This window comes from Mercenaria mercenaria, unplaced genomic scaffold (assembly GCF_021730395.1).
Source record: "Mercenaria mercenaria strain notata unplaced genomic scaffold, MADL_Memer_1 contig_3584, whole genome shotgun sequence".
Lineage (NCBI taxonomy): Eukaryota > Metazoa > Mollusca > Bivalvia > Venerida > Veneridae > Mercenaria > Mercenaria mercenaria.
In genome coordinates this window covers 49,628-66,310 of record NW_026461737.1, presented here as the reverse complement: position 1 = coordinate 66,310, position 16,683 = coordinate 49,628, and the positions used below count along the sequence as shown (strand labels likewise).

General features: G+C 29.7%; 1 protein-coding gene across 3 annotated transcripts in view; it reads left to right on the top strand.

Moving 5' to 3' along the window:
- Positions 1-591: 591 nt before the first annotated feature.
- The window catches only part of LOC128553202 (interferon-inducible GTPase 1-like), a 35,228-nt gene continuing 19,136 nt past the window's right edge, over positions 592-16,683 (top strand). Inside the window, exons 1-3 of one of the 3 annotated variants that reach the window (XM_053534323.1) lie at positions 593-1,667; positions 1,939-1,971; positions 3,319-3,351. In XM_053534323.1, coding sequence (XP_053390298.1) covers positions 1,956-1,971; positions 3,319-3,351 — 49 coding nt within the window. In that variant the 5' untranslated portion in view covers positions 593-1,667; positions 1,939-1,955. Of the gene's footprint in view, positions 3,352-16,683 lie in introns of all 3 variants that reach the window. The other 2 variants (XM_053534322.1, XM_053534324.1) reach the window with 2 other exon arrangements.

The following is a 16,683-nucleotide window of genomic DNA, read 5'->3' as shown; positions in this document are numbered from 1 at the left end:
TACTGGTTATTAATTGGATAGTTGCCCAAATCGCAAATATAAACTGCCTGATGCTTAATGTCTTACGATTAGTTCTGTATTGAAATTCTAAGAACATAGCAAGTTTGAACGAAAATCCAGTTACTGACTAGACTACAAATTTAGATCGGTGAAAGTATACAAAAAGATTTAAACGGGTTGAAGAATATCTTCAAAACACAGACATATTTGCACAGAAGCAAACAACATCTTTACCAACAATCTACATGTTCTGTCCTACTGTCCCGTATGATAGATACTTAAAACAAGAGGGTCATGATGACGCTGGATCACTCACCTAGGTAATATGAGCTACTCGTTTCAAATGTAAAACTGATGCTAAAATATTAAGACATTAAGTCAGTAGGTCACATTCATGGTCATCGAAAGTCAGTTTTAAAATCGGTGTGTTAAACTGTATATGTCATCCAAATTTCAAGGCTGTATCTTAAAAATCAACAAGAAAGTAGGTCAGTAGGTCAATGTTAAAGTGACCCCTACTTGAGGTCATCAGGTAATTATAATTAAACAGTCTGGGAAATGTATAAATATTTTTCCTAAATAGCGCATATAACAAGTGACCCTAGGGACGGGGCCTCTTTTCACCCAGGGGCATAATTTGAACAATCTTGTTAGAGATCCACTAGGCAATGCTACATACCAACTATCAAAGGCCTTGGCCTTAATCTTTCAGACAAAAAGATTTTTAAAGTTTCTTCCTATATAAGTCTATGTAAAACTTGGGACCCCCAAGGGATATATTTTGAACAATTCGGGTAGAGAACCATTAGGCAATACAACATACAAAATATCAAAAGCCTAGGCCTTACAGTTTTAGGAAAGAAGTTTTTTTCTCTATGTAAGTCTATGTAAAACCGGGGCGGGGTCTCTTTTCACACCAGGGGAATAATGTGAACAATCTTGATAGAAGACCATTGTTAAATATTAATACCATTTGTAAAGGAATACATCTATAAATAAACAATTGTCGAAAACTAGGTTCTACCTAGTTATGTGAAATGTCAGCACTGGAATAGTTTTGCAAATGCCTCAAAACGAAGGTATGTAACAGTTTTTTTTTTTAAAATAGTGAGTTTTAAAGGCGCTGAATTATTTGAAAGTGTGGTCCCTTTATGCAGCCCTTTTCCAGAATTCAATTTATGTATCATTAAACTAACAGTTGTTGTGTTGAGTAATATACACGTTTACATGCTGTTTAATTTTCATGTGGAACAACCTTTTCATTCTTTGAATTGATGTTATTTGATTTTTTTCTCAAAATGTAAGGCTGTCTTAAATTGATCATTATGTATAGGTATTTTGTACTAAAAACATGATTAATTTGAATTTTTTGAAATACTATCAGTAGTATCTCGTGGAATTCGTGTACAGGTTAATATAATAAGTATACTACAACTGAAAAACAAAAGAATTTTCAATTCTCTTTTTCTACATTTATATTATTTAATTTCTAATAGAACTATGGGCGATTTTCTGGCTCCGTAACGGTTATGCTTAGTTTAGTAGGTCTTGAAAAAAATGCATTTCCTCGTAATTATTATTTACATCTTTATTGCACATTTGCTTTCTCTTTTTTCCAGGCCAAATCTTTTCTGATGTGGCGACAGAGAGTAGGAACGTAGACGAAGGTTATGCCTTAATTTTGTTTTTCATTTCTCTCTCAATGTTTGCCATGAAATATGTAATTTACCCAAATACTAAACTGATGAGCGCTCAGAAAGTTTGAACAATCTTACGATCACCTTCGAGTCTGCTGATTTAAATCAAGGAAAATATCAAAATTAATTAAATCTTCCTGTTAAACATTTTTAACTTAAGTATTTTATCATGCCGTTACTATAAACTGATAATTAAAACTGCCATTTCATTTGAAGAAAGTGAACGAGCTATCTTTTCCAGGTGTGAATGATACGTGTATGGCCATAGATGAAGGTAATTGTTTATTTTGAATTTCATTTCTTACAAACATTTGTCCGCTACAGAGTGCAGTGTATGCACATTTCATAACCCTGAGAATACGGCACCTCCGCCTAAGCCAGCCATGCCGGTAACCTACACAATACGATGCATCCACATCCTCAAAAATGATGTTTCAACACCGCATATATAGGAGGCCTGCACATGGCTGACATTTCAACGGGTTCGAAATCTGCATACACTACACTATTAAGTGGCTATCAATGTTAAGAACCTGCGTCTCAATTACTTATTACATTTTCATTGTGTTATAGCCACAGAAGACCACCTAGCAGAAGGTATTTTAGCAACCTTTTCTAAATAATCCGTTAAAAAGAGGTAATTCGTATGGAATACAGAAGACGGCCGTAACACATTTCACTCTCAATTTCTGCCTTGAAATTTTGTAGTTTACAGTCCAATACGGAAAAAATAAGCATTTAACAAGTTTTGAAGATAACGTTTACGTTCAAGACTGATTATCTTAATCGAAGAAAATACCCAGATTTTGCTGTATAGCTTTTCCTACTGGATATTTGTCCTTACGGGCCTCGGCAAATTAATTTTTAGTTCTTTGGAAATAGGAGAGAGCGAGTTCAATTCTTTTTTCCTTCTCAATTTGGACCATTTGAAAGGTGAGTATATTTTTTAAAGCAAGCGCGATATTCTATTTATTTTTTGTAGGTATTTAACTTATCTAATGACATGTTTCAAAATATTTCCAACGTGCATTATAAAGATAATACGTATTCCACTGCTAAATGTAGTGTGATTTAAAGAAAATCTGCACTTTGGCTGAAATTTGGCGGTTATTCTGTTACAACAAATACTTTGTAACCAAAATGTCATTTTTTTAAACAATGCAACCAGCAATAATTATACTCTTACTTAGTAAATCAAATTTCAAAACGTCTGGTGCCAAACTTCAATTCACTTTGCGCTTGAGGTAGAATCCTAGATTGAATATTCAGATGCATTTATTCTTTCTTAACAAATATATTCAAGTGTTTTTTTTGTTTGTTTGTTTTTTTGTTGTTTTTTTTGGTTACTTTATGATATATTAAAAAAACCTAAATAGAGTTCAAGTTATGTTAGAACACTGACAAAAATTTTACTTCACAAATGATGGGCAAGTGATTTAACCACTTAGCCAGCAAAAGTCTTGACATTCTCCGATGTAGATATTTTCTAGATCATAGGCATATTATACGACGTTGTTTATAGTGACAGTCAGTGAGCTTAACTACTCTGTAACGAATACCCCTCAATACAAAATTAAACTTTTATTTTCGTTTAAAAGAGTAATGAAGTTTTCTTTTATAGGTTCGGCTGAAGATAGTACGGTCATAGATGAAGGTAATTATTTATTTTACATCGTTGTATACAGCTTTCGTGGAATTCTACACTTAACAACTTTTCTAACGCTACCATTAGCCTTTTCGCTATAATTCAAAAACTACCAAAGATGATTACGTGAAATTTTCAGGAAAGTTAAAGGAATATCAGACATTGTTTGATGAAAAACTAGCAACAAACATTTCCGTAATTTTAAGATTTTGTATTTTATTTGATGTTGACCCGATGATTTACAAAGTCGCAAAATATTTCCAATAAGTACAATCAACAATGACATGAAAGTCAACGTTCCCAGTCTTGAAAAAAATCCATTTGACTGCTACCAATATAATTCCAAATCGATTTACTAAACATTTAAATTGTTCTCATCATCATCTTTGGACAATGTAAATGTAAATTTTCAACCACATGACGCGTGATATCCTGACGCATGGCATGATACAACACGTCGCCTGTTGGTTATTACACAATAAACTAAATTTAATATATGTACTAAAATTATCAACTTTAAGGCTCGTTAAAAGCTCAACTTTGCATAATTGAATATTTAAAAAGATCCAGTGTTTCAATTAAGTACTTTCAGGATTAATTTGATTTTAATACTTGGTACGGCTATCATTTGCTTGGATAACATTCCCTGCATCTGCTGCGCATGAACAAGACGTCATTTCGACAAATGACCTGACAAACACGGTTCCACTCCTCAAGGAGAAACTGTTGCAGTTGCCTCTGATTCTGTGGATCTCTTCTTCTGACAGTCTTACCGACTACATTACAGATATGTTCAATCGGATATAAATCCGGTGGGCGGGATGGTAATGGCAGAACATCTACCCTGTTTACAGCTAGAACAGCCGTTGTGCGACGTGCGAGGTGCTCTATCCTGCATCAATAGCATGCACCTAGTATTCCGTTTGTTTGTTTGCTTTGTGTTTAACGCCAATTTTCAACAGTATTTCAGTTGTATAACGGCGGGCAGTTAACCTAACCAGTGATCTTTGATTCTGTACCAGTACAAACCTGTTCTCCGCAAGTAACTGCCAACATCCCCACATGAACGAATGATTTCAGAAACGATGTCTTTTATAAAATCGTCACGGAGAACATACACCTAGCTCAGGGCTCGGACTCACAACCCAAGGATCCATAGATCTGCGCTTTCTCTTTTGAGCTAACCAGGCGAGTTCTATTCTTATTCGGTAAATTCGTACACGACCATCTGTAAGTGACGGCGAGCGCAATGTAAACTGGTTCGTATGTGCTGAGTATCCCATGGAATGGGCGTCTGCAGCGTACATCAGTTTCCCTCAAAAAGTAGTATAAGAAATGAGGTTTCCGGCACACAAATTCCACTCGCTCCACTCGTTCAACTCGTTCCATTTGTTTGCCGAAAACCTCATTTCTTATACTACTAAAAATATATATTTTTTTTAATTTTTACCCTCAACCTTAACTGACCAATACCGACAAACTCAGAAAAGCCACAGGTTTTAACAAATTACTGTAAAAACCTCTGGTTTGATGAACACAAATTCCTGGGAACAAGATCCACGTACACAACTAAAAAACCACAGGTATTGAACACAGCGAAAATAAAAAGTTTTAAATAGATATGATGTAGATGAGTTTACAGAATAAAATATATTGTTTGAAAGAAACAAGATTTACTGATAATATAAATCCTCGTTATGTTACAGCAAAAAACGGGAGAACAATGATTCTGACTACCTGTTCATTTTGTGGAAGAATGAATTCAAAGTTTGTTAAAAGTACAGGAGGTAATTTTGATATTCATAAAGCAATGTTACCTTTATTACCTAAGAAAGGTTTAACACTCCCAGGATATAACTATTGTGGGCCAGGAAATCCTTTAGATAATGGATCTCTGGTTAATGAACTAGACTCAGTATGTATGGACCATGACTTTTGCTATGACAGCGGTGTAAAAAAGGGTATATGTGACAAGCAAATGCTTTCCAACTTAAATAACACTAAATCAAATACATTTGGAAAAAAGATTGCAAAACATTTAGTTGTAAAACCTGCAATTAAAACGAAATACAAACTTGGTCTCGGACAAAAACGAAAGTCAAAAAACGGAAAAAGTGGGTAGAGTATTTACTCAAAAAGACCCCCGAAATAACATGGAGCGATGAATTAGCAGAAGAATTACATAAACCAATTAAACGAAACTTTATGAAACGAAGAGTGATAGTTAATGATATTAATGATACCTGGTCTGCTGATTTAGTTGATATGCAAGCTTTTTCAAAATATAATAAAGGTGTAAAGTATTTGTTAACCGTTATTGATATATTCAGCAAATATGCTTGGGTTATTCCATTAAAGAATAAAACTGGAGAATCTGTTACTGAAGCATTTGAAAAAATAATTTCTGAAGGTAGAACACCTACAAATGTATGGGTAGATGAAGGAAAAGAATTTTATAATAAAAAGTTTGAATCATTTTTGAATAAAAATAAGATTAACATGTATCATACATCTGATGAAGGAAAAGCTGTAGTAATTGAAAGATTTAATAGAAGTTTAAAAAAAATAATGTGGAAATATTTTACAGCAAATAATACTTACACTTATTTAGACAATTTACAGGAAATGGTTGATAAATATAACAAAACGAAACATTCTAGTATAAAAATGACACCAACTAAAGCCAGCAAAATCTTAAATAAAGGTACTGTTTACTTTAATTTATATGGTAATTTAAAGAAACCAAAGAGTAAACCAAAGTTTAAAATTGGTGATCGAGTTCGCTTAAGCAAACTTAAACGACATTTTGAAAAAGGATATAGACCAAACTGGACAGAGGAAATATTTATAATTTATGGAATTAATAACACAAATCCCAGAACATACACTATTAAAGATTTGAATAATGAAATAATTCAGGGTTCATTTTATGAGCAAGAACTATTACCTACTAAACAAGAGGTTTTTAGAATAGAAAAAGTTATCAGACGAGACTATAAAAAAAACAAGCTTTAGTAAAATGGAAAGGTTATAGTGAAAAATTTTATAGTTGGATTCCGTTTAGTGAATTGGAAGAAATTTAATTAAAAAAATATATTAAAATAAAAATCTATTGAAGACAAAGTCTTCTAAAATAGAAACAATAGATCAATCAATTATTCATTTGACTAAAATTGCTGCTGCTTACAGAAAAAGTTATAAATTTTGCGGAAGAGTAAATACAGGATTACAAATTACAGCATGTATTTTTGGTTGCTCAGCTGCATTAGCACTTGTTCCAGCTATTCCTATATTTGTTAGCAGTTGCTGGCGCTGTTCCAGCAGTAATTACAATATTTATTAATAGACTAAAAGTTGGAGATAAAAAAAGCTATTTTAAAATTACATCATCACAAAATAAAACAACTAATAACAAAAGCACGAATCGGAAAAGTAAATAAAGAAGATTCAAATAAAGTTATTTAAGATATTTTACAATACTGTATGAAATGCAGAAAGAAAAAAATATTCAATGCCTCTTGAAACGTATATGAAGGAATTTAATCTTAACGGATATAAAAAAAGAAGAAGAAGAGTTGTATTAAATTTAGATTGCTGAATTTATTTTTACGTGTGTTTTTTAAAGATTTTTTCTATAAGTATATTATATAAATGGTTAATAGAAAAGAAGACAGAATGATTATGCCAAAATTATCCAGTACTTTAGGTGAAATAACAAACCCAGACAAAGATTCATATAAAAAAGTTCTTAAAAGAAGAAATGTTATTAACTCTAAACTTGATAAAATAGTTAGTGAAGAATATAAAAAAAATGTAATTTATAAATCAAAAAATGTTATAGATCCATATCTTTTTCAGAAAAAAAATATACAAACGTGAATGTGGTTATTTGATGCAGGAAGAAAATAGTAAAAACTGTGATTGTCCAATTTCAAGCAACAACCGAAACAAACCCCAAAAAGTTATTGCAGTGGAAGGTTCTACAGGAACTGAAAAATATATAAAAGCATTTATGCAACATCTAAAGATCTTGATATAAATTCTGGGCTAATCAAAATGTGTTGTGAAGGAAAAAAAAACAGAGTAAAAAGTGGAATATCAAAACTTAATGGAAAAAGATATAAATTTAAATACTCTTAATTTTTTTGTTTTTACTTAACGATTTTTTTCTCTAATTATAATATATAGATGACAAAGAAATTGAGAAATCTACAAAACAATATATGAAAACATTTGAAATTAGAATTTTAAGTTCAAATCCAAAAATTCAATTATATTCGAATATAAAAGATATAGACAATACTCTTAAATCTGAACTTAAAATTTTAAAAGGATTAAAGGTTAATATTGTTTTAAAATTAACTTTTGCGAAAATGAGTAAAACAGATACAATATATAAATCAGCTTATTTTCAATCTAACCCTTTAATTATGACTAATAAAAATGAAATAATAAACATTTTACATCAAACCTTTGATGAAATAACAAATAGAATTGGATTTCTGAAGGAAGTGGCTGGGTAATAGAAACAGTTGATGCTCATTATATAAATAGATATAAATATAATCCACTGGCTGCTTCTAGTTATTTAGAACTACCAAAAGAATTACAGAATCCAAAGAAAGGATTGAAAAATATAAAGAATGATGATAATGAATGTTTTCGATGGTGTCATTTGGCTTACAAATTTCCTGTCGAAAAAAACCCCAAAATTTCAAAATATAAAAAAAGCATATAGAAAAACTTAATTATGAAGGAATAAAATTTCCTGTTACATTAAATCAAATACCTAAAATAGAAACTAAGAATGATATTTCATTTAATATATTTGGTTATGAAGATAATAATGTTTATCCATTGTACATTTCAAAATATCAATATGAAGAACAATGTGACAAGTTGTAAATTAATACAGATAAGATAAACCATTATGTATGGATAAAAGACTTTAATAGATTAATGTTTAACAAAACAAAACATAAAAATAAAAAACATTTTTGTAGGTTTTGTTTACAATGTTTTTCCCAAGAAAGAATATTAGATGAACATATTCCAAATTGTTTAGCTATTAATGGTGTCCAAGGTGTAAAAATACCAAAAAAAAGGAAGTAAGGTTTATTTTTAAAATTATCACAAACAATTAGCAGTACCTTTTGTAATTTATGCTGATTTTGAATCAGTCAACCTATAAGTTTCAACAACTCTTCCAAATCCAGAATCTTCATTTACTGAAGCATATCAAAAACATATAGATTGTGGTTATGGTTATAAAGTTGTTTCTTGTTATGATAACAGTTATACTAAACCAACTCAAATTTACAGAGGCCCTGATGCTGTTTATAAGTTTATTGAGAAAATGCTTGAGGAAGAAGAATATTGTAAGGAAATCTTTAAAGAACATTTTAATAAAGTTTTAAGAATGACCAAAAAAGACGAAATTGAATTTAAAAAGCAGAAATCTTGTCACATTTGTGGATAAGAATATAAAGAAGATGAAATTAAAGTAAGTTTGTTTGTTTGTTTTGGGTTTAACGCCGTTTTTCAACAGTATTTCAGTCATGTAACGGCGGGCAGTTAACCTAACCAGTATTCCTGGATTCTGTACCAGTACAAACCTGTTCTCCGCAGTAACTGCCAACTTTCCCACATGAATCAGAGGTGGAGGACTAATGATTTCAGACACAATATCTATATCAAATAGTCACGGAGAACATTCGCCCCGCCCGAGGATCGAACTCGCGACCCCGAGATCCGTAGACCAACGCTCTTACCTACTGAGCTAAGCGGGCGGGCTTAAATTAAAGTAAGAGACCATTGCCATATAACAGGAAAATTTGGAGGAAGTGCTCACCAAGACTGTAATATTAATTTTAGATTAACTCACAAAATTCCTGTCATATTTCATAATTTAAAAGGTTATGATGGACATTTTATTATGCAACAAGTAGGAAAATTTAAAAAAGGAGTTAATGTTATTTCAAACAATATGGAAAAATATATGGCATTTATGATTGGGAATTTAGTTTTTATTGATAGTTTTCATTAGACAATTTAGCAAAAAATATTCAAGAATTTAAATATCTTCCGAAAGAATTTCTTGAAAGTTTAGTTACACTATTAAAAACAAAACGAACCTATCCATATGATTACATGGATTCATTTGAAAGATTTAAAGAAAAAAAGTTACCTCCTAAAAAAGAGTTTTATTCGATCTTAAACTCTACTGATATTACCGATGAAGAATATGAACATGCTAAAGAAGTCTGGAAAAAATTTAAAATTAAAACAATGGGAGAATATCATAATCTATATTTAAAAGCTGATGTATTACTTTTAACTGATGTTTTTGAGAACTTTAGAAAAGTTTGTCTTGAATATTATAAACTTGACCCTTGCCATTGTTTTAGTAGTCCTGGATTAGCTTTGGATGCAATGTTAAAAATGACTAAGGATGATTTGGATGTAATAACTGATATTGATATGTATCTTTTTATTGAAAAAGGATTAAGAGGTGGAATAAGCTATATAGCTAACCGCTACAGTAAAGAAACAATAAATATATGAAAGATTTTAACCCTAAGGAGCAGTCAAAGTATATTACATATCTAGATGCTAACAATCTTAATGGTTGGGCTATGTGTCAACCTTTACCCTCTGGAAATTTTAAATTTATTTCCGGAAAACAATATAAGAAATTAATTGCAAAAGGTAAAACTAACTTTGTAATTGAATGTGATCTTGAATATCCAAAAGAATTACATGCTGAACATAATAATTATCATTTAGCTCCTGAAAAAAATAATATACCAAAAGAATGGCTTTCTGAGAATAGTAAAAATATAAAGCTATCTTTTGGAATAGGAAAAAGTAATGTAAAAAAACTAGTTCCAACTTTAATGAAGAAAAGGAATTATGTACTTCATTTTTAAAAATCTTGGACTTTATACACAATTAGGATTAAAAGTAACAAAAATACACAGAATATTAACTTTTGACGAAAGTCCTTGGTTAAAAATGTATATTGATTTTAATACTCAAAAAAGATCTAAAGCAAAGAATTCTTTTGAAAAAGACTTTTTTAAGTTAATGAACAACTCTGTATTCGGTAAGACGATGGAGAATTTACGCAAGAGGGTTAATATAAAGCTTACACATGATGAAGATCTTTTATTAAAATATATAGCAAAACCTTCATTTGTTAGTTCAACAATGTTTAATAAGAATTTGTTTGTTATTCATAAAATAAAAGAAAGTTTATTATTAAATAGACCTTGTTATGTTGGAATGTGCATTTTAAATTTATCAAAATATTTAATGTATGATTTTCATTATAATTATATTGAGGAAAAGTATGGAAGTTTAACGAAGCTTTTATTCACTGACCCTGATAGTTTGTGTTATGAAATTAAAACCAAAGATGCATATAAGGATTTTTATAAGGACAAAGATTTATTTGATAATAGTGATTATAATCCTAATTCCAGGTTTTATTTTGAAGATAATAAAAAAGTAACTGGAAAATTCAAAGATGAAGCTGCTGGTATCCCAATTGTTGAATTCGTTGGACTAAGAAGTAAAATGTATTCATATTTATTAGAAAATTCGCCTTGGAAGGAAAATTATGCTATTAAAAATGTAAAGGAATTAAAAAACATGTAAAGAAAACAATAGTTCATAAAAATTACAAAAGTACTTTGTTTAATTCAACCCAAACTAACCATACCATTAAAGCTATTCGTTCTGATAAGCACAATATTTCTAGTTATGTTATTAATAAAACATTTTTATCATGTTATGACGATAAAAGATATATTAAACCTAATGGTATGAGGAACATTAGCTTGTTACTTCCCTTGAAAAGTTGTATGATAAAGCGCAAGGATAACCAAATATTACATTGGTCCCTGTCAGTCGGAATCTTCTGACTTTTTCGTTATAACCTTTATCCAAGATGTTGCGGTTTGTCAAAATAAATATGCTTTTTTTGTGTAGGTTTCTAAATAAAAATGATTAACCAAACCTAAATTTAGCAGAGGGCCACTAAAAGAAAACCTGTCCTTGATCATTTTCCAATCCAGTGAAATTTAGTATAGATATTGCTTTTGAAAATTACAAAGAAGTCAACGATAAAAACAGAGGAAGGACCAATCTACTTCTTGGACATAATCAGGGGAAGTAACTGACTAATGTTCCCCATTAATACATTAGCTTACGGACATAAAACCATAAATTGTTAGGGTATGTTCTAGAACCATAAATTGTTAGGCTATGTCCTAGAACCATAAATTGTTAGGCTATGTCCTAGAACTATAAATTGTTAATTCAATATTCTTAACGTTTAAACCATCTATAAAAATCACACCATCTACTTCAAACTGATCAGCATAATTAATTGAGATTGATTAATTTTTTCTGTTATTTTTTGCATTGTAACTTTGAATAATTTTATTTTCTTTGTTTTTTTTAATTCTAATTTAACTTCTCCTTTATTTGTCTTAATTGCATCTATAAGAATAATTAAGATGCAATTTTGTTTAATTGTTACATTATTACCATTTTGAACTAAACCAGGACTAGCATTACTAACTTTCCATTGAAATGATCCACTATCGGTATCTTCTGTTGCAGATGTTAAAAACAAAGGAGGTTTTCTTATCATTTGCCTTTCTATTTTACTTACTTTTTCATTTATATTATTGAATATTCCCATTATATAAAAAATTAAGTTTATTAATTTACTAGACAGAACCTGACATAACTTCCTGGTTTTAAAGTATATTCAATGTAACCTTTGCTGGGCATTCCCGGCGAGCCTGGGATTGGGGTTAAAAAAAAAAACGTCACTATTTTGTTTAAATTGATTTCAATGTTTTTCTTAAAAGCCATTGTTGTATTTTTAACCTCAGATGATATATTACTTGTTCCACTTGTGTGACCAAACCGCCAGTCAAAAATGAAATAAATATTTCTATTATTATAGTATTCATTGATAATATTTATTTCGATTATGTAATCCCCGAGTTGTTGGGTTTGAAATATATCCTCTTTTGTTTGAATAAAGCTTTTATAATCTGTAATCTTATTAGCTTGTATTCCAAATAATGCAAAAAATTCTCCGGTCTTTACCTTTTGTTGTAATTGTATGTCTTCAATATCATAAGTATTTCCAGAATAATTCTTTACATGTAGTTGTCTGTTATTATAATATTAAAAAAGAAACACTTCGCGTCTTACTTTTTCTAGTTCTTCTTCTATTGCTTTATATTTATTTTCATGTTCAAGAATTACTTAAGCTAAATCATTACGTCGTTTTGTTGTAGAAACTTCAGAAGCAGACAAATTGTCAACAGTAATTTTTGTTCTGGCTAATCGTGTTTCTTGTTGTTTTTTTTTAAAAAAACATTTTTTACTTTTGTAATTTCTTCTGCATTAGTGGAAATTGCTTCAGCATTAGTGGTTATTGCTTCAGTATTGGAGGTAATTAATTCTCCTTGTTTAACTGATTTAAAAAAGTCCAGTTCATTTTTATTATTTTCAATTTTATCATTAAATTCGTTAATATCTTTTTGTAACAAGCCTGTAAGTTTACTTAAGTCTGCGTACTTTAAATTGTGACGTGTGTCGACAGTACTAATCAAGATCCGAAGTTGTTTCTTCAGATTTTCTAAGTTAGAATTAAACTCTTTTCTAAGGTTAGTTAATGTTGTATCATGGTCATCGCCTCTTTGTGAAGCTGCCTTTTCCAGTTCAGATTTATATTCTGCAAGTTTATTTGAAACTGTGTCTAACAAATCTTGATGCTTTTTTGTAAAGTCATTGTTAAGTTTATTTACTTCTGTCCTAATTTCTAACTGATACATATTTTGTAACTTTTTATCAGCTTCAATAATCTTGTCTTTTAGTTCTTCATGTTTAAGCATACTGTCTTTTAATACCTGAGCTTGATTGTATAACATTTCAAAATAAACCCATAATACTTCTTTCGTCTGACTATCTGTCAAATCAGATTTCTCTTCAAGTTCTTTAATAGAATCAAACATAGCTTTCATTTCTTCTTCAAGTTTACCTTGTAATTGAATTATTAATAATGAATTGTTTTTAAAATCTTTTTCTAATTCTTCAATATTCTTTACTTCTTCTTCTAATGTCTGTTTTATACTTTTAATATCTTCAAGTTTATAGTCTTCTATTACACTTTGAACTTTTTTAAACACAAACCGTTTTGAAACTGCATCATTTGGTTTATCTGGATTTTCTAGGTTGATTATTTCATTACCTCCCATATCTAATGCTCTGTTCATTGTGTTATCAAGTTCCTTATTTTTATGAAGATACGATTCCATGTCCTTTTTAAGCTTTTTGAATTGTTTTCTTGTGGCATAATCACTTAAATCAATATCAAATTTAACTTTACTTATACTGTCTGTTTTATAGTAAGACTGACTTAAATAAATTACAGAACAGTTTTTGTGACGTCCTTGAATAAAATATTTTGTAATTTCATTTTGAAACTTTTTTTCTTCACATATAAAATCATCAAATATTACTACTTTGTTTCTCTGATTCAAGATCATTCATGTCAATTATTTGGCTGGGATCAGCTGAATATTCAAGTATTTCATTCGGATCTATTTCATGTTTTTCTGCAATTTCATTTAAGAGATTAATTAAATCCTGATATTTAGATTGTTCTAGGTTTTTAGCATACAGATATAATTTATCATAATATATAAGAGGTTTTCGAAGCATGTACATTAATGTATTTGTTTTTCCCGACCCGGAAGATCCACATATTAACATTCTTAAACATGAATCTGGCATAAAAGGATAAATTTGCTTAAAGTTAGGTTTATCGTTTTTTTGTATCATAATTTGGAATTTCCATTATATAATAATATTACATTATCTTACATTATCTTACATTGTTATTGAAATTATAAAATTTAGTTTTATATAAATGCAATCAAAACTTAATGAAATAAGAATAAGAAAAAACTTAGTCGGGCAAAAGGTAAGAGCTCTTAGAGATGAAATAATGAGAGAAAAAATAAAAAAGGCTGCCAACAGAGAAATGTATAGTGAAATTTATAAACCAATTACAGAAGGAATAGAAAGTCAAAAAGAACAATTATCAAGAGAATTAAAAGCATAACCTGGAATTAAAGAACAATTAGCGTTACTTCCAAAAAGGTTTGTTGATAAAATACAAGAAGTAGAACAGCAACAAAAATTGGAAGAACCACCACCCCCGGAACTACAACAACCATTATTACCACCATTACAACACAGAGAAAAAGAATTTGATATATTAAAAGAATATGAGGATGAAGAAACAACTGAAGAAATGGGTGCAAGACCAAAAGAAAAGAAAATACCTACAATACATTTAGATGCCTTTTTGGATAATGATGTTTTAGAAGAATATGAATATTACAAACCGTCTGAAATGTTTGACTTTTTGACTGCAGATAAATCTAATCCTGATAAAATAAGTAAAAACATACTTCAAAATACAATAGACGATGCTACTAAGAATATCCAAAGTTTAAATGGTCCGATAGCTGGCAAATCAAAATCAAAAGATCCAAATAAACAAGAAGAAGCAAAACAATTAAAATATAAACGAGACGAACTGATAAAGTACAAAGGCCGGTTGATGGGTATTCTTGATATGGCTCCCACATATGGACAAGGAATAAGACATCATAACCTACATAAAGTTTCACCAAATGGGCAATATGGTAATTTGATTATTGATCTTAATCAACTTTATGGTCAAAACAAATTGATTGCAAAGGATCAAAGAACTGGAAAAGATGTAATTAACACTAAAGTAGAGAATGATTCAATTGATCTGATTAATAAAAGATATAACAATAATACAAAAAAAACATTCAATACTTTCTAGGAAAATATTTAAAGAATTAACAGAAAAATCAGGATTACCTATCAATAAAAGATCAATGGAATTTAAAAAAGTAATTAGTGGACAAGGTTATGACGTTTGTCCATGCAATCCAGAAGAACTGGTTAATACATTAGAGTTAATTTGCGGTTCAATTGATTCCGGAAATAATAATGAAGAACTAAAAAATGAAGGTATTAGCATAACTGATGAACCATTAAAAATAAATAAATTGTTACCAAAAGAACATGAAATGTTATATAAAAAAATACTTTTCTTGAATATATAAATGGAACAAAAAATAGTATTAAGTTCTGAAGTAGTTAAAAACAACACTAAAAATACTCAAAGCGATTTTACAGTCAGATTCAGTCGTTCTTTAATTTTAGATAAAAATAAAACTTACGTTGTTGGTTTGGAATCACTATGACTTACTCTTGGCATAATATTAGTGATAAATATGATAATAAAAGAATTCGTTATAATAATGGCAAGGATTGGAAAGATATTATATTTCAAAATGGTTCTGACAGTTATACAGACATTAATAATTATATCAAGGGAACATTAATAAGCAATGGTGATTTTGAATTTGATAAATCAAACATTGCGCCTATAAGTCTGGAATTTGATTTAAGTAGTTTTAAGATATTAATTTCAATTCATGATAATTTTATATTGGATTTAAGAATGTCAAATTTTCAAACATTGCTTGGATTTGAGGAAAAAGCTTTGCGAAATACTGAATGGGGAACAACAACACCAAATATAACTAACTCTGTAGATACAATTTACATTCATTGTGATCTTATTGATAATTCACTTTTTGACGTTAATTTTAGGGATATTATCTATGCTTTAAGTACTGCAGATTTAACAAGAGCTTATCCATTTACAAAAGAACCAAACAGAGTCGGATATTCTGAAATTAATAAGAATGTTATAGATTCAATAAGAAAATTACAGATGTATTTGGTAGAATAATTAATTTTAATGAGGTTGAAACAAGTTTTACGCTAATTTTAAAAGAAATATAAATTATGAAATTATAAAATTTAGTTTTATATAATGTACAAAAAAGTTTATGACAAAAATAAAGGAATATTTATTTATGTTGATCCTTGGTCAGGAGAAGAAATTATACATGGTAGACCTGCAGTCTCCGGAGATTCCATCTCTGGTACAGGTATCTTTGACACTTTAACAAAATTAATTCAATCTTCTGCTGCATCTGCTGGAAAAAAAGCTCTGGAAACTGCAGGAAAAGCTGCACTTGAAAGTGGAACCCACAGGATTGGAACGGAAGTCGGGAATTTAGCTGCTAATAAAATTACAGAAAAAATTAAAAGTTTCAGAAAGCCTGTAACACCTGCTGTTGGTAAACCTGCGGTTTCCGAAAGTTCCACTCTTGGTAATTTAATTGCTAAGGAATTACA